The sequence below is a fragment of the Podarcis tiliguerta genome (genome assembly GCF_965153285.1).
Source record: "Podarcis tiliguerta genome assembly, chromosome: 4".
NCBI lineage: Eukaryota > Metazoa > Chordata > Lepidosauria > Squamata > Lacertidae > Podarcis > Podarcis tiliguerta.
This window is the reverse complement of record NC_139537.1, coordinates 23,736,622-23,754,816: the sequence shown is the minus strand read 5'-3', so window position 1 is coordinate 23,754,816 and position 18,195 is coordinate 23,736,622. Positions and strand designations below refer to the sequence as shown.

The 18,195-nt window shown below is 40.6% G+C and overlaps 1 protein-coding gene across 9 annotated transcripts in view; it reads right to left on the bottom strand.

Annotated features, from left to right (window-relative positions):
* Window positions 1-5,618: 5,618 nt before the first annotated feature.
* The window catches only part of TNFRSF19 (TNF receptor superfamily member 19), a 53,034-nt gene continuing 40,457 nt past the window's right edge, over window positions 5,619-18,195 (bottom strand). For 5 of the 9 annotated variants that reach the window (XM_083436683.1, XM_083436682.1, XM_083436684.1 and 2 more), the window contains 5 exons: window positions 12,544-12,708; window positions 11,497-11,622; window positions 9,825-9,927; window positions 8,299-8,696; window positions 5,619-7,374 (listed from right to left, as the gene is read on the bottom strand). In XM_083436683.1, the coding sequence (XP_083292809.1) occupies window positions 8,306-8,696; window positions 9,825-9,927; window positions 11,497-11,622; window positions 12,544-12,708 (785 nt within the window). In that variant the 3' untranslated portion in view covers window positions 5,619-7,374; window positions 8,299-8,305. The remainder of the gene's footprint in view (window positions 7,375-8,298; window positions 8,697-9,824; window positions 9,928-11,496; window positions 11,623-12,543; window positions 12,709-18,195) is intronic. The other 4 variants (XM_083436687.1, XM_083436688.1, XM_083436681.1 and 1 more) reach the window with 1 other exon arrangement.

The window sequence follows — 18,195 nt, the reverse complement described above, 5'->3', positions numbered from 1 at the left end:
AGCCCAGGTGTCTGTGGAAGCTGTTGATCAGTTCCAGCTGGAACTGAGGTGGAATGTACCAAGTGGTGGTTCAGCAAAGGGGTGAACTCATCCATGAGCCATTCTTCATCCATGACACAAATATATAGATGAGAATTGCACTCTAATACTGTCAAATGTCACGTCCCCCACCACACATTTAAAGCACATTTGTATCACTTTAACAGCCATTTCCCTGATTAATTTTTTAGGTCCGTAGGGCCATTGTTGGCAATCCTTTCGCCAGTGCAATACTACATAGGTTACTCAGAAGTAAGTCCCACAGAATCAATTGAGACTTGTCAGTACAGAATTGCATCCTAATTGCAGCTGCGGTTGTATACCCTGGTACTTAGGATCCTGTATCTGGTTACTTGGAAGTAAACTTACGTCTCTCTCTCTCTCTGTGTGTGTGTGCGCGTGTGTATGTGAATGACAGCGCTGGCAAGGTGCAAATGCATGAATCCTAATTGGCTTCCTTGGCTTAGCTAAAAGCAGTAACTTTTGGTTTTAGCTATTTCTTTTAGATTTCAAGTATTACTGTATACAGCATTTACAGAGGCTGCCTAATATCAACGTTCCTTGGGTGGTAGTATGTTTCAGTCACTGCAGTAGGAGCCTGGAGTCAGTTTCCAGGATCACAGGTACACGATGCACAAAAGTATATCAAAGCTGTTATTTCCAGGGAGAAATTAAATTGGGTGTTTCTGCAAAGAGCAAGCTCTTGTGTGCTTCAGCATCTTTCAGGATTTCCAGGCCTGAGGGGACAATTATATATAATTTTTCTGAAGCTGAGTAATCTGCACTGTGCGCTTATGTCTTTGCAGAAAGGAAAGGTAACATGTTGTAACTCATAGCTTGTGAGGAAAAAAGCAACAACACTGCGTGTAATTTGGGTACTGATTGACCAGTTCATCCAATGTTTCTTTTTGAACCGGCACCTACTGTAAGGGAATGCGCTAGGCAGTGACGGCATGGCTGACAATAAGAAAAGGGGTGGAGAAAACACAGGGTGGTTAATGAAGACAATTGCCTATAAATAGAACAAGCTTTGTTCAACATACTTTGGAAACATCATCTGGCAGACAGATTTATTGTTGATGGATTTCTTCTTTTCTGACTTATTTGGAATGGAGAGAAGTCTAACATTGCTCTACTTTCTCATCAATTTGTTGGCTTCTGGACTTTCCCAGTGAGAAAATATGAGCATTTTAGTCTTCCTTTATCTGTTTTGCAATGTGGGGAAAAGGATGCAAGTTACTTTCTGCAGACAGCCATTCCAGGCAGGTAGACCTGGAAGGCCTATGAGGACAGGCATGGTTTGCCCAGTACTCCCAGAGAAGAAATGGATGAGCAACGCCCTCAAGCTTTAGTTACAGGGAAGAGTCATAGCTCAGTGGCTTTTCATGCAGAAGCTTCAATCCCTGGCATCTCAAGTTAGGGCTGTGAGAGACTCCTGCCTGAAATCCTGGAGAGCTGCTGCCAGTCAGTGTAGACAATATTCAGCTAAATGAACCAAGGGTCTGACTCAATATAAGGCAGCTTTCTATATACTGGTGTTTCTAAAGCTGCAATGCCTATTTTAGGCTGCAAACCTAAACCCACTTACTTGGAAACGAGGATCACTCAACCATTGAGTAAATGTAGTGCCAGAGGTAGTATGCTTACGAGTGCCAGATACTGGGAATCAGAAGTGAGGAGAGAGATGTAACATTCCTGTCCTGATTGCAAGGCTTCCCATAGGCATCTGGTTGGATCAGTCCTGCTGAATCAGATTAAAGGTCAGCCTCCTGTTATCACAATGACCAACCAGATGTCTAGGCGTTTTCACTGTTAACTTGATCATCAGGAAAAGGTCTTAGTATGTGGGCATGGGTAGGCTGCATTTGTGGACAGCTGCATAGTATTTTTTTTGGGGGGGGGGAGAACAAAGATATCAATTCTTATTCTTTATGCTGATCTGTTAATGCAGAAGGAAATGTGTATTCTCCTACTACTTGTGGGCACATCATTTGCCCATCCACACCAACCCACGCACAGGTCCATTAAAGCATTGCATCTGCTGCATTCAGATACTTTGGGATCAGGACCGTTATGAGATTAGCAAGAAGACTTTCCTGGAAGTGGGACCTAGTCCTTTTATGGAGCACCATTCGCTAAAAGGTTTCGTTGCTTTTCGTTTACTGAGTTTGCAAACTTTTCGTATTTTGTCTTATTTTTTCGTGCACCGCTTTGGTAACTTTTGCTTGTGAAGCCCTTTTGAAAAACTGCAAATGAGTAGATAAATTTTGAAGAAGTGAAATGAAGTCAGCGAAGCAACAGCTTTTAGCGGCAGATTATTCTGAACCCTGTCTTATTCTGTTTGCCAGCAGGACTTTTTAAGGTTCAAAGGACAGCAAGGGCCTGTAATCCCCTTTTTATCTGCCGGATGGAAGCTGAGAGGATTCTTTCTTTGGCTTTTCAAAACCTCCCTTCAAAGTTTTATCGCAGGCCCTGGACAAATGATGCCTTTGAACTTTTTGGGGGGATGCCTTGACACTAATCAGCTCAGTCAAATTGAACGCTATCTCTGTTCTCATCCCTTTGAATTTGGTATGATTGTAATGAAGTGTTCTTGAAATGAGAGAGAATTTGTCTCAGAGCCTTCACATTCTGTTCACACATTTGCCAGGCGAGAAGGCTGCTCAGTTTTAAATGTGACTCTGTTTAACTGTTGGTCAGCTGCAATCAGGAAAGGAGGGGGTGATGCTTTTAAAAAGGCAATATCCCAGTATTGAGAAGGGTAAAAAATGTTTCTGAACTGGTCAGTAAGTCAAGTAATTGCATTCTGCACAGTCAAACCCCACCGCCCTCAGTTTCACATACTCATGGAAGTCTGCACTTTGTGGTGCAGCGTAAGACGATGCAGCAGGATAGCTCAGTCAGTAGAGCATGAGACTCTTAATTTCAGGGTTGTGGGTTCGAGCCCCACATTGGGCAAAGAGATCCCTGAATTGCAGGGGGTTGGACTAGATGACCCTCACGGTCCCTTCCAACTCTACAATTCCATGTTTCTAAGATCAACCCTGCTGGATCTCATCCAACATCCTGCTCTTCTGAGACTGTGCCCTTGAAGTCACTCAATTGGTTTTTAAAGCAATTTTTAAACTTACAATTAATTTTTTTAAAAAATCAAATTACAGTTTTAAAAATTACAATAAAAAAACCCCAAACCAGAAAAATAGTGGGCCTTGTAAATATACATCTCAGGTGTCAAAGGCTAAAGAGGAGCATCTTCAACATTTGCCCAAAACTGTATATTGAAGTTGCCTGTGTGAAGTGAGTGCTACAACTTAGGGGCTGCCACAGAGAATGCCCTCTCCCAGGACGCATAGCTGTCAACGTTTCCCCCTTTTTAAAGGGAAATTCCCTTATTCCGAATAGGATTCCTCGCAAGAAAAGGGAAAAGTTGACAGCTATGCCAGAATGACTACCCAGCTTCTGAGGGCAGTGGAACTACCAAGAGCTGAAAAGGCCTGAGGAGAGGTAGCTTTTTCAGATAGTTGTGACCTGAGTCATTCAGGGCCCTAATACAAGCACCTTGAACTGGGCCCAGCAGTGCACATTCCCTTTTGTTAGAATAACTTCCCTTCCCACCAACCCGCCCCCCCTTATGTTATCAAAACCAAATTACAGGGAAATCTTAACATTACTCCCGCTGGAGAAATGATGTCACTTACCCTGATCCTTAGTATGCCCTCAATCAGCTCTCCCTGTCAGTACACTATTATGGAACATTTCCTCTAATCCCATCATTTACTGCTGATGTGAATCACAGCAGGACTGCTGGCAAATCCACCTGCAGCCCTTTTCATTCTATAGATGGGGCTGCCTTGCAGGACACAATCAAAGGAGCTCCTGTGTGCTGCAAGGGCCAAGGACGGTGTGCCAGCAACACTCATGCCTAAAGCAAGTATGGATTAAATTGCACCCTGCTAACACAGTGTGCACATTGTGCTCCTTTGTTATGCAAGTTATACCAGTCGCATTCTCTTGCAGAGGGCATGCACTAGCTCAAATAAGGGGTCTTTGTTTTTTCTCCCCCCTTAAAAAACAAAAAAAAAAACCCCTCAAACAGAGACTGAATTGGAATGTGCTTCAGGTTGTAATCTAAACCTCTAGTCATAAGGCTCAGAGAGGAGGCGAGAGGATTAATTTAATCTACAGGAGATATTGCTCGTAAAGACTTTGGTGCATGCAAAGTTAAAGCCCTCAAAAGGTTCTACAACAAAGGAGAAATGTTAACTGTGCTTAACCCATCTCAGACACTGAAATAACCTTCTTCACACAGCGCATATAAAATTTGCCCCCACAAAAGGCACTGATGGCCATCGACTTGGATGTCTTTAAAAGAGACCAATTCATGGTGGATAAGCCCATGGATGGCTACTGGCCACAATGGCTGTGTTGTCCCTTCTCTTTCAAAGGCAGTATACTTTTGAATACAAGTTGCTTGGGAATTGTTTCAGATATGCAAGGCACCATTTGATGTTACTGTTATGTATAGGCAAGCGTGAATTCATCATGGGATTGTACTTGTTTGCTCAGAGTTTCATAAGAGCCCCATAACTGTGTGCATCTATGAATGATATGCAAGCAGATCTGCTGCAATAGTCTTCAAATTATTGGCATCTTACAACCCTACTGTTCTATGATTCTACATGCTACTTTAGGAAGGGTCTTCAGACACTTTGGGGCTCCTATGTTGATCTTCTTACGGGATATACTTGTTTAAATAAAGGCGCCTGGGGCAAGACTTGTGAAGACTGCTGTCACGAGTTCCACAGAGATGGCTGAGTTGGTCACAGTGGGGAGGGAGGAATGGGCCGAGAGTTCAGAACTGGTTCCTAGAAAGGGGCCTAGGAGGCACTGATCTATATGCTGGGGAGCAGGTGGTCAGAGGAGAGGCCCACCTCAGTGACAAGAAATACCCAGGTTCAGTTAGTACTGTATGTTTGGTGGACATGCTAGCACACCCTAAAAGTCGATAGGTGAGTGCACCTGCTCCCTGGCAGAGCCTTCCATTTAAAGTGATGTAATGTGTGCTCAAGGAGACCAGGCTGTGCATTACACCAGTTCTGTTACTATTTTGTACAAAATTTTCTCATTGATTGCATTGCTTTTGTATGACAATGATTTATGTGCAGACTCGGGTCCTCTTCTAAGTTTCTAGTTGAGAAAAGCAGTTGAAGGCCACAAGCTGAAGAAATGGGAACACAGGATTGTTTCAAATGTTCACCCAAAATGACAACACAGGACACTAAGTGACTTACTTACCCATCGTCACTACCAGTTTGTGGGTGCGCATATGCACAGATAGGTTACTATATTTGAGGGAGAGTGTGCATCTTGACACAAAAGATACAAGCACCTCCCTCTCCCCTCCCTGCTTTGCTCCAAATTTGGAAGTAGCAAAAAGGAAGCATGGATCAGTCTTATAGCCTAAAGAAATAAAAATGGACTAAAAGAAGGCAGAATCATACTGAGATGGTTTGACATGTTTCTAAAATATAACAATTAGTTAGGTGAAGATCTATGTTTGAAACACACATATATACAAATAGTATTTAAATGACTATTTATTAACAAATAGAAAAATATATAAACATATACACAAAGTTGTAATTTACAGTCTTCGTCCACCCCTTTGAATTCCTGCATGTAAAAGAATATTGGGAAAGCATTTTTGTTTGAAAGCAAATAGTATAAAAAATTCAGTGTATGTTTTCTATTGGCATATACAAAATTGCTTGCCATAGGCAACATAATCAAGACCAATTTGGTTGAATCAAACATTTTGTAAACTGCATTTACACAATATGCACATTTTAAAATCCTGTTCTTGCTTCAAACTTTTGATCTTCATTACAATGGGGCACATACCACAGGCCTTTTGAAAGCAGTTTTTAGAGGTAAACAGTAGTCTCCACGCATAGTCTTAACCATTTTGCAGAATACTGAAATGCACATTGGATTATTTTATTTACAAAGTTTACACACATATATGGTTCTTCATGCAAAAAGTATACGTATTATTTGCAAGTTTTCACTATCGTATAAAAACGTGAATTTTGTAACATTAGTTTTCTAACATAGTATAATTCCATTGGATGTTTGCTTGAAACAACACGTATTTTTTAAGCAGAGGTTGAATGGCCTTCTGTCATGGATGCTTAGTTGGAAGGAAATGATCCTCAAGGTCCCTTCCAACTCTGATTCTATGATTCAATGAGGCTTGCTTCCCACATTGGTGTGTATACAGGAATACAGCCTTATTTTTTCAATGATACTAAAGGATTCTCCACTAAATATAACACAAAAGTTTCGGTTCTTTGTTTCAAAGAATACAAATTTACAGGATATAGTTTAGCCAAAAGCAAACACTTCAAGTCCTCCTGGTATTATTGTGAGAGTCAGCACTACTCAAAAGCATTCCAAATGAAATCAATAGGACTTAAAAGTATTTAGCTTTCCTGCCAAAGTACCCACAGTTTTAGCACGCCATCATAGAAATGCAAAAAAATTATGGGAGAAATATCTGGCTGGCAGTTGGAGTTAACATCTTTTGGCAAGCAAAGTTGCTGCCACATTAGAACTGCACATGTATCTGGGAATATTCATCCCTGAATACAGTGGGACTTAGAATTCTAAGTAAACATGCATAGGACTGCACTGTAAATAGCTGTGAAAAAAGCACTTTAGTATAGTCTTGCAATTTTCACAGCATGTTTTCTCCACACAAGTATTTATGCATTCTGTACTGTAACAGGCAGATCCCAAGTTCCCAATGAAGTTTCATTTTATTATTTTAAGATTCTTTTTACTGTTGTATATTTGGCCTATTATGTATTGACTCAGTACAGCTCGTTGAAAATCCTGTTAAATGCTTCCTTTTGCCAACAGAAAAATGGACAAACAAACACCTGCTATTAGTAGACACACACACACACACACACACACACACACACACAATTCTATTGCTCTTTATATTTACATAATCTGCTTAGCAGTAAGATCAGTCCACCAAACTTTCCTTGTGTCAATGAGACACAGAAGCTTGCTGTTCAGAAAAGAGACAGAGTAGCATGGATCTGCCTTTGGTCTTTTACCAAGCTGCTCCTTGAAGTTTTCTCATACAGCTGCTGTATTTCAAATGCAACTGCCTGAGAGAGCTTTGAAATGCTGCCAATTTAGTTCAGCTGTTTCTGAAACCTTGTAACATCGAGATCCAGGCCACATTCCATCCACAAGCATTCAAAGAGAAGCACGTTGGGAAGCATTCAGTTTAAAGGCTGCCAAGAAAGGTCCTTTAGATTCCTAAAAGAGAGCAAGATAGCAGGGGTTAGCCATATGCACAAAACCTACAACTGGCCACATTCTAGATGTCACTGTCATAAGAAGATGCCTGTCATTTTTATTATTTACTGCTGAACACAAGCTTTTGTATACTAATTATATTCTAATTAATAGGAAAAGTACTTTCAGCCAGTCAATTCCAATCAGAAACATTGGGAAGAAAAATATTTTCAGCCCACAGAGCAAGTCTATACCGCTTCCCCAGCTCCCTCTGGGGATATTCAAAGTGTCTTTTGACAACCCCATCCCGTCTCTGTCCTGCTGTCCCCTGCTGGTGGGATTGTCCAGGAATCAGCCTAATCCCCGCAGCAGCACTCCTAAATCCGCCATCTTGTCACAATCTTATTTAAATTCAGGTCCTATACATTATAAGCCTGCAAATGTACTATACAGTCACATTCTTTTTAAAGTTATAATAAATATAATATTGATATAAAGGGCTTAAGTACTGTTCAAAAATAATGCAAGATAACAATTCAAAACAGGAATATGGACTTTAAAACAGCAAGGGAGATCCATATGCAAGTGACGTGGAACCAGTGCTCATCCAGATGAGCTGAGTTCAACTTCAGATGCACAGAAATAATCCATGCCCTCCTCGGGAGCTCTTAGTTGTGAACACGTGATTGGAGCTGTGGTCATTGACTTTAATAGGAATGGCTATGCAAATCAGAGTAAGATTTTAAAAGCGTTAGGAATTTGCATAAATCTGCATTTATAAAGCATGTAAAATATATACAAGAGGAGGCAGAATTATTAGTGAAGGATCACTGAGACACCAATTTCAACTAGACAATTTACAAACTATCCTAGATAGCATTAGTAAAAGTTTAATTGATACTACATAGTACTTCACCTGGTAGGCAACTAATGTTTTGTTCTTACCTGGCCATCAGTTTATAGAATCACTAACTGTTTTGTCAAGCTCTGTTGTTGACAGTGGTTCAGCAGTTACAAACTGGTTTAATGAAGCAGTGATACTGGAAGGACTCTTACTGGAAAGTTCAGTTGATTCTGTCAAGCTTCCAAAATGAGACGTTGTAGACATGAATACCCTTAAATCCTGTTCGTTATCTGAATCCACAATGGCTGTTTTTTCAGTCTCTAGGCTGAAAGAATTTTCATCTTCTCCCGTTAGCTCAGGGTATGACTCACAGAAAGAAATACTATCACAGCAAGCTGGATTTTGGATAAGAGGCCAGGCATCTGAAAGATCTCCACAGGTTGAATGTGAAAGAGAACCGAGGAATGCTGGAATCATTTCCCCAACAGAATTAGAATTCCTGCAAGAAGTCACAGGAAATAAAGGGCAACTTTAATAAGGTTCAAAAAGTAACACTGCAAATCAAGAACTAGAGTAAGAACTAGTGTTTTTATGTTACTCGTGATTTGCAGGTGTCAACTCTATGGGATCTTGATCCCTTCAACTCCCCCAATTTAGGGTGGGCAGCCCCTCCAATATTTTATGCAAGTTAGCACTGCTCTCTCTCTCCCTTGGGCAGCCACCAAGTGTCACCCTCTTTTCCCAGCTTTCCTCCTGGCTTTTGGTGCCATTTCCAAGTGTGTCTGAACCAGGGCAGCTGGGGAGAGACAGGTAGGCAAGACAGTAAGAGAGGCAGGCCCAGAGGAGAGGCAAGCAGGTGAGTAGGGGTGCGGGGCAGGCGAGGCAGGCAGAAATGTATTGCGAACAGTTGGAGGGGGAGGGGAGGCCTGCACCCAGTTGCATGTAATAGAAGAAGGTGTGCTCCACAGAAGTGTGGGTTGGGGGAAAAAGGGCACGTGGGGCCCAACAATATTTTGTTCAAAAATGGCAAAATCTGTGATATGCAACCATGTTTCATGCAGCACTCTCAGCTGCAAATGCCTGCAAAGCAAGGTGAGCAAGAGATTTGTATTTTCTCACATGACAAAATCATGTGGCTTTGGTGGTGCAAATATGCAATAGACTTGCAACAGAAGGGCTACATTGCGCTAAGATGTCTGCAACAGAGTCAGCAAGCAATTCTGAAAATTATTGTTTGGAAACACTCTTAGAACTTCAGTTACTGGCAATAACATTTTTCCAAGCAAGGTGTCTGTTAGAATGAGTATGCATAGTACTTTATGGATCAAGTACTAAGAAATCACCTCAGGGTCTTCAAAGGGGTATATGGATACCCACCCAGAAACAGATCATTAACTTCTTTTAACTTGCTAGCATTCACACCACAGAAAGTGACCCACAACCAGTTTTTATTTAGTGAGCAAAAGTAATAATGATATTGCCATGAATATGAATTTTCCACAAAGCTGGCAGCAAACATGTGTCAATTCAAAGTTTTTCACTTGACTCTTTTAGTTCATTTAATATTTATTACAGGATATAAGAACAGAATAGTTAGCAGCCGACTCAAAGAAAGGTCCTGAATTACCTTTCATGAAGTGTATTCCGAGAGTGAAAAGGGCAGCTATGGCAGCTGTGTTCCAGGCTACATGTCTCATCACAGCACAGGGATGGAATCAAATGCACTGGTCCTAAAAATAAATAAAACTTTTATCTTAACAGATATAAGATCTTTTGGGAACATGTGTTGGAACACAATGTGCAACAATATTCATATGCACAAGCAGAGCCACTATTTATAACAACTACAGTAGTACCTCGGGTTAAGAACTTAATTCATTCTGGAGGTCCGTTCTTAACCTGAAACTGTTCTTAACCTGAGGTACCACTTTAGCTAATGGGGCCTCCTGCTGCTGCTGCACAGCCGGAGCACGATTTCTGTTCTCATAAGCAAAGTTCTTAACCCGAGGTACTATTTCTGGGTTATCGGCGTCTGTAACCTGAAGCATATGTAACCTGAAGCGCATGTAACCCGAGGTACCACTGAATACACTTTTTGCGGGGCGGGGGGTGGGAAGCAGGATACTATTAGCATGAGTTACATAAAATTGGTCACCTATGATTGGTCACCTATGACAAGTTAAAGCTCACAACTGCCTCTGACAATGTGTAGGTCTTTGATGCCAGTTACAACCCTACGTGTGCTTAAAAGTAATATCTTAACATTTTAAAGTTTCATATTGGATTTTCTTTTCAAAAGGTCATTCAGTGTTATTCTGTCTACAACCATGAAGGATGACACCTAGCCATTTCTAGATGAAAGACCACATGAGCCATGTACACAACTATTTAAAGGTTCTCTTTAGCCACACTTAGGGAATATGATTGTAAAGCATAACCATAGCCAGGTCATAGCTAAAGTGGCAGCACTAACCAGATACCCCTGGTAAGATATGTAGTATATCTTATAAGTTTACAGAAGTACAAAAACTCCCTTGCCCCGCCACTGGCAAAGCAATAACAACAGTCCAATGAGGACTAAGCACGTTTGATGGGCATGGAATGTTGCCTAAATGTTGGTGTGGGAGGACTGAAAATCAGGGAACAGGAGGAAATAATGGAGTAACTGGAAACCTGTGCAGGAGAACCACACGCTACAATATTTTGCTGCAGGTTCCACTTGTAGCATATAACGTAACAGCTGTCTCAACATGGCAAACTTTCAGTTTCATTTTAATCAGACACCAGAGACCCAATTTTTTCTTTAATTAAGAGAAGCTGAATTCCAATCTTTAACTGCTAGAAGAAAATCTAATGCACAGTCTCTTAAAGTGCTTGCCAGTAACTTACGTAGTACTATTATATGCTACAATTTTATTATGATTTCTTTGCCAGATACCATTTGAAATTACAGCATTCTCCACGAGCCTCTGAAGAAATGTGTTAATATTTTTCTTTTTTTCCATTCCCTATATTCATATAGAATGTAATTGCTAGGAAAGCTTAAGATGTAAGGCAGGTAAAAATATGCTCCTGAGGATCTACACAGCGAACTGTACACTCAGAAGTAGAATGCCAATTGTTTTTGTTATGTTAGAATATTGAGATCCATGTAGCAAGGTTTGGTTACAGAGATTCAAACTCCTATGAAGAGTATAATTTCAGAATTTGATCTTTTAACTTTTCTCTTTATCTCTTATGTCCCTGCTGCTTGCACTTGTCCTTTCCCCATAAACCTCACCCAAAATGAATGCACTTACGACATATCTGTGATGGGTCCCGCTGACATTGGCAGCATGTTCTATGAGCATACACATTAAGTTGTGGTCTGTCAAAACATGAAAGCTCAGAGCCTTCATAGTGAATATCCTGTGATCGCACAGACCCTTAAGAATAGAAAAGACATTTGAAATGGTTAAACTGTCTCGGTTTTGTTTACAGTTTTTTCTAATCATAACCAGCATAATTCCACATTCATGTACAAAATTTATTCAGTGACGAAGCACTTCATTATGAATCATTTAGATCTCTCTGCTTTTGGGTCCACAGTTAAGATTCTAAAGCACTGTGAAGTAACTATCTAGATTGAGTATGCACTATACCTTTAAAGCACATTCAAAGCGCATTTTGCTCCTCAAAGAATTCTGGGTATTGTACATTACCCCTCACAGAGTTACAATTCACAGCAACTCTTAACAAGCTTAAACCAGAATTCTTTAAATGTGCTTTAAAGGTATAGCGTGTACCCAGTCCTAGTCTGGCAGAAGTGTAATAGAAACCATTTGCAGAAGAAGAAGTTCTTTCCAACCAGAAGTACAGGGTAGACCCCAATTCTAGTGTAGAGCTGAAAGCAATCAAAAGTTGCTGAATAAGAAATGTTCTTTGTCTGCTTTTTTCCCTATAAGAAAAACCCAGGCATGGATTACTTTTGGTTGTCTGATAGGAAATTATGGTCCACCTGCTGCTATTTGACATTGCTAATTTAAAGAACATCTTTCACACATGATTTTGGTTTGGGTCGTTTTTTGATGCATGCGTAGTCTTGTGAATGGGTTCACCACATGCCAGGCAAGACTAACAAGCATCTAGACATGTGGTGGTTGGGCGTATGTTCATCAGAGTCACACAACAACCTTTCAATCAATTATTGTCTATGATGTAATCACTCAAGGTGAAGGAAATGCTTTGAGAATCAGCTCCAAAGTGTAATAAGATGCTCATTATGAAAATTCAGGTGAAAAAGTTATTGGTTTAAAGGCAAAGAAAACAAAGGCAACATTATTAAACATATAATATGGAAAACTTACAGCTTGGCTTCTTTTCCATGAATTGCCTTTTACAATAGATAACACAAAGGATGAGAAGGGCTAACAGTACAGTTGCCAGTGCGCTGCATATCACAGCAGCTAAAGCAGTGTCTCGTGGACTGGAAGCAGTTGATGGGATTTTCACCAGATTCACTTTGGTAGTGCCTAAATAAAGATAAGTACATATACTTTTTAGCTATATGAAATCAGATGCAAGGAACACCCAAGAAGCACTTAGTGCTCAGAGGAACAACATCCTCAACAACAAATATAACATAAGCATATTTAATGCAGCTTATTCATAAATGTAATGCCAGACATTAGTTGTTTTGACATAACTGTTTTCTAAACAGCTTGGGGGTGCTCCTGGATTTAACCTTGTTACTTCAGAAATTCAAGTGGTCCAAAATATAGTGGTCCAATTACTGATTTGAGTTGCATTTAGAACTCATATGACCCCTGTTTTATAACAGCTGCACTGGCTGCCAGTTCAAAGCCCTAAATTGCTTAGGTCCCCAAATATCTGAAAGCCTACCTCTTTCCCTAAAGACCCTCTTGGGCCTTAAGATTCACCAGAGTAGGACCCTCTTGGTAGTTTCACTGTTCTCAGAGGTCTGGGGTGTGCGGACCCAGGAGAAGGAATTTTTCTGGCAGATTGTGGAATTCCCTTCTCAAAGAGGGGTACTTTCATTGTAGTTTTTGTCACATGCTTTAGACACACCTCTTTACTCTGGCCTTTGATACTTATTAGGATTCAAACTACTTGTGACTGTAATTTATTTTAAACTGTTTTTAATGCTGTATTTTATATATTGCTGTAACCCTTCCCTGGGACTTTCTGGTGAAGGACGGGTAGTAATAATAGTAATAGACGGGTAATAACAACAACGTTATGACAAATACAGTTCTATAGTGGTATAAGAATTGCATGTTCTATTGTAGAATCAACTTATATGAAAATTCATGCCATAGAATCTATCCACTGATTAAGCAATATAAATGAAGAATCAGCCAAGCCACAAAGCAACTACTTAAATATCAAATACATTGGAAACAAACCTTTGAGCACAAATTCTATTGATTGAGCAGAACTTAAAATATAGATTTGCTTTCTTCTCTGCTTTTCTGATGTAAATGGAATTTTTAAACATGTTTTCACAGCAACACTGTAGCAGACAAAGTTTCCTACCAGCTTTGCCCAATTTACACCATCATAGAACTAAAGAGTATTTAGTGATGGTTCTGATGTATCAAATATGAACCCTGCTCTCCTTCCTCTCATGTGCTTAGCTTTAAAAAAAGTAACTTCTTGGTACATCCAAGACAACAAGCCTTATTGTTTGCACAGATTTTCCAGGATCAGGTTACTGATTGCATCACTGGTTTGGATTAAGTAATTAATGGTTATAAATGAAAAATAAAATATTTCAGCAATTAGAACAGTATATCTGCTAAAGGTTTTCTACATCTAGCATATTAAGTAGAGTCCACCACAGTATGTTTTCCACAGGTTTTCTTTATCACAAATCACCATTTATTAAAACTTAAGTTTCATTTTTAAAATGTTCAGATATTTTGCCACAAAGTTAACCCCAAAGAAGAAACAGCATAAAAAAGTTCAGAAAAAGAATCTAAGACAGAAAATGTATTAGCTTTGAAAGCCTGTATGCACAGATACTTAACAACTAGAAGGATTCATAAGCCACACAGCTGATGAGTGTAGCATACATATTTTCCATGCTAAGGAAACTTATTAAAATACTTGGGATGTTCCAAGAGTCATTTTGTCTTAAGCTGCAAATGGAGATCAATGTCCTCAGAAGGAATTCATCCAAGGACCTTTTGCCAACTTTGAATACTAATGATCTGGGCCATTCAGGGAGTGGCCAGAAATAAAGGGGGTTATTATTTTCAGCATGCCACAAACAACAGGGGCTGAAAATGTTTAAAGCTGGGAACAGAGCTTGGATCTGAAGTTGTTCCTCAATTCATGTAAGGGAGGGGCAATAATCTGCCTGCATCCCATACCATTCCCAAGGACCTTTCAAGCCCCAGCATCAGATTTTCAGGGCATGCAAGGGGCTGCAGAGGGAAGGAGCTGGAAAGCTCCATTCTGCAAACGTGAACTCTTCTTGTTGTTAATTAAAATGTTACAGTATTAAAACACAAAATAGTGTTTTTTAAGAGATCAGTGAAAAGCATTCTCTCTCATAATAGATAGACTAGTATACTGGAGAGCTGCAAGCAATGAATCAGACCGAAAGATGGCTTGAATATAAATAGCAAAGGACTTGCTGCAAAGATGACTGAATGTGTGCTAGAGCACACGCGCGCGCGCGCACACACACACACACACACACACACAATCATTGCATGCTACTGCAGACTGAAAAGGTCTACTTTTTAGTTTCCTTTGCTTTGTTAAGTAGTCCAACAGAGCTTTTCCAGGTGTAAAGCAATGGACATTGATTTGCTACGTGAGGCTTTACAGCCCTCAGAGGCATGAGTGACAAATCTGCAGAGGCACTTTCAAAGGCAAAATTGTCTGTCTCTGTAATGACTTCAATGCCACAGTTGTGACAGGCCATTGAGAGGTGTCCAATGCCCCATTTGCTCAGAAACTGTAGAATTATTTTCATCGATTGAGGCTTGAGGCTGTGGATCAGGTGCTTGTATCTGTTCAGCCAGCTTGCTGTCTTGATCCCTCATTGCTTCTTTGTACTTGCTGGGGGGGGGGTATTATCCAGGTGAGTCCAGGGAGTTATGAAGATGTCATTTAATGAGGAAGCAGCCATCTTGAAAAGGTAGTGCAATGACGTCTGCTTAAAAACTCCAACTCTGGACCACTTGTGAGAGTGGTGACAGCTCAGCTCCAGGCACAGGCTTAGGCCTGCTTTTGGGACTGAATTGGCCTTGGTCACTTAGATGAGCTTTACCAGGAGAGGGACAGAGGGAGTTCAGACCTGTAAACTCTTGCTGGCTCTCTCATCAGCTTTTGATATCATTGAGCAAGGTATACTCCTTGACTGGTTGTGTGAGATGGGAGTTGGGCACACTTTGTTGCAAAGGTTTGACTCTTATCCGCTGGACAGGTATCAAAGAACTTTGAGTGACTGCACCTCAGTCCCCTGCCACTTGTATTATGGGGTGCCACAGGGGACTATACTGTCCCTCATGCTACTTAATGTTTATATGAATTTGCTGGTAATGATCCCTGTGGAAGTTTGGAGCATAGTGTCAGCATTATGCTGATGATACCCAGCTTTATTTGTCTGTTATAGACTGTGTACTGGTTTACAGTAATGGGTTGAGTGAGGGTCAATAAGTTGAAAATGAATCCTAGCTAGACTGAGTTCCTGTGGGAGGGTGGTTTCCAGGTCTGGGAGTGGGGTAATGTGCATGTTTTAGATTACACAGGTACACAGCTTGAGAGTTTTCAATTCTTATTTGTTCCTGGAAGCCAAAGTGGCTTTAGTGGCTGGTATACCAACTATGTGAAGGAGCGTCTCCACCCCCAACGTTCCACCCGGACACTGAGGTCCAGCGCTGAGGGACTTCTGGCGGTTCCCTCACTGCGAGAAGGCAAGTTACAGGGAACCAGGCAGAGGGCCTTCTCGGTAGTGACACCAGCCCTGTGGAACGCCCTCCCACCAGATGTCAAAGAGAAGAACAACTACCAGACTTTTAGAAGACATCTGAAGGCAGCCCTGTTTAGGGTTTTAGTGTTTAAGTGTTTGACGCACTATTGTATTTTAATATTTTGTTGGAAGCCGCCCAGAGTGGCTGGGGAAACCCAGCCAGATGGGCGGGGTATAAATAATAAATTAATCATCATCATCATCATCATCATCATCATTCTTTAATAATCTAGCCATTGTGTCTGATGCATTGGTAATCTCTAGAAAGGGCTACCTTAAAGTGCTCTATATGGGGCTTCCTCAGAGCTGGGTCCATAAACTGAAATTGGTGCAGAATGCTGTAGCATGGTTACTTGGAGGTGTTCTATCAAACACATATTGAACTGCACCTAAAAGACCTGTATGGGTTGCCAATAAGTTTCCAGATCAAGTTCAGGTTTAAACCTATAAAGTCTTGAACAACTTGGAACCAAATGGCCAGGGAAACCAAGCCAGATGGGTGGGATATTATTATTATTATTATTATTATTATTAATTTATTATTTATTAACCAGGATGCCTGCAGGAGTGCCTTGCTTCCTACTGCCCTGTCAGAGCATTGTGCTTTGCTGTAGAGACCCTCTTACTGGGCTAATCTTGATTGGCAGCAATTGGAGGGGGGGTCTTCTCTCTGGTGACCTGCTTTCTACTGAATCACTTGACTTTGGAGTTCTGACATGTGCAAGGGAGGATATTTTGGCACTTGTTAAAAACGTACCTCTGAACTCAAGCCTTTCTGGCATTTCATGTCAATAATTAATTAAGCCTTTGGCTTAGGGCTGCATTTTATTATTATTGGTATATTAATGTATTGTTCATTTTCTGTTCATTTATGCATTCTTTGTTATTTGTACAGTGTCTCGCTGGTATAAGGTGGTATATACCGGTAAAGACTTTGGGTAGATGTAGATCCACTGAAATTAACGAATGTGACTAGGTTAGGTCCATTAACTTCAGTTGTGTCTCCTCTGAGAACTTAGTTGGATACAACATTTTTGCGAATAGATAAAAAACATTTTTCTTTTGTTCATTAGCCTTCATCAGACATTTAACAAAGTCTGTAATGTGTGTAGAGGTGCAGTGTCATGTCCAACCTACACACTTATATTTAGATGTACAGACCACTTCTTCATATGTACAGTTGGTCTCTACACATGTTATAATGAACATTGGTCAAGGGCAGATCCTATTGCCATAATGCCACCCTGTGAATGATGGATGATTGAAGTAGGCTAGTTATTATTACTGTTGTTCACAGAGGCTTCTATAAAAATATGCAAAACCTGTTCACCAGTGGCAAACTAGGATCACTGTGCACACAACAACCATTGGTTCCTCTTTCAGACTGCCTTCAGTTCTCTGGAAGCAAGCTATAATCTGTCTCCAGCCCAAATAGGTTCACTCATTGCAGTAAAAGACATTAGGAGGCTTATTTCTTGCAACTGACATGAATTGCAGTGCTTACAGAAGCCCACATCAGTACAGCAACTTCACAGGCAAAAAACAACAAAGATTTCATGAGACAAAAGATCAGAAGAAAGCAGCCCAAACGTATTAGCTTCTGAAAACATGTAAAATCTGCCTGTTCCCACAAGCATGCCTGGACAAGACTGAAAGTCTATAATTTCCTGAAAAATGATCTTTGTAGTCATAATGGCTAGTTAGGAGACCAAGCACTGCCAAAATATGGTAAAATAACTATAAAACTCTTACATGTAAAAAACAAGCCGCTATGCCAAGCCTACAAAATGTACTGAATTGTAGTGAGGAGTCATTTTCATGCGATGACCTCTATTATGAGCTCCTACATTGCCTGTGCAACCTGGAAGCGAGAGAAGAATAAAAATATATGTATGGGGAAAATAAGGGTGAAGGAATGACCGGGGTACATGGAAAGGGCAGGAAAGAAAAGGAAGTAACCAGACAACTGTGGGATGTGAAAGGCGGCTCAGGTTAATAACAGAGCATGCCTGGA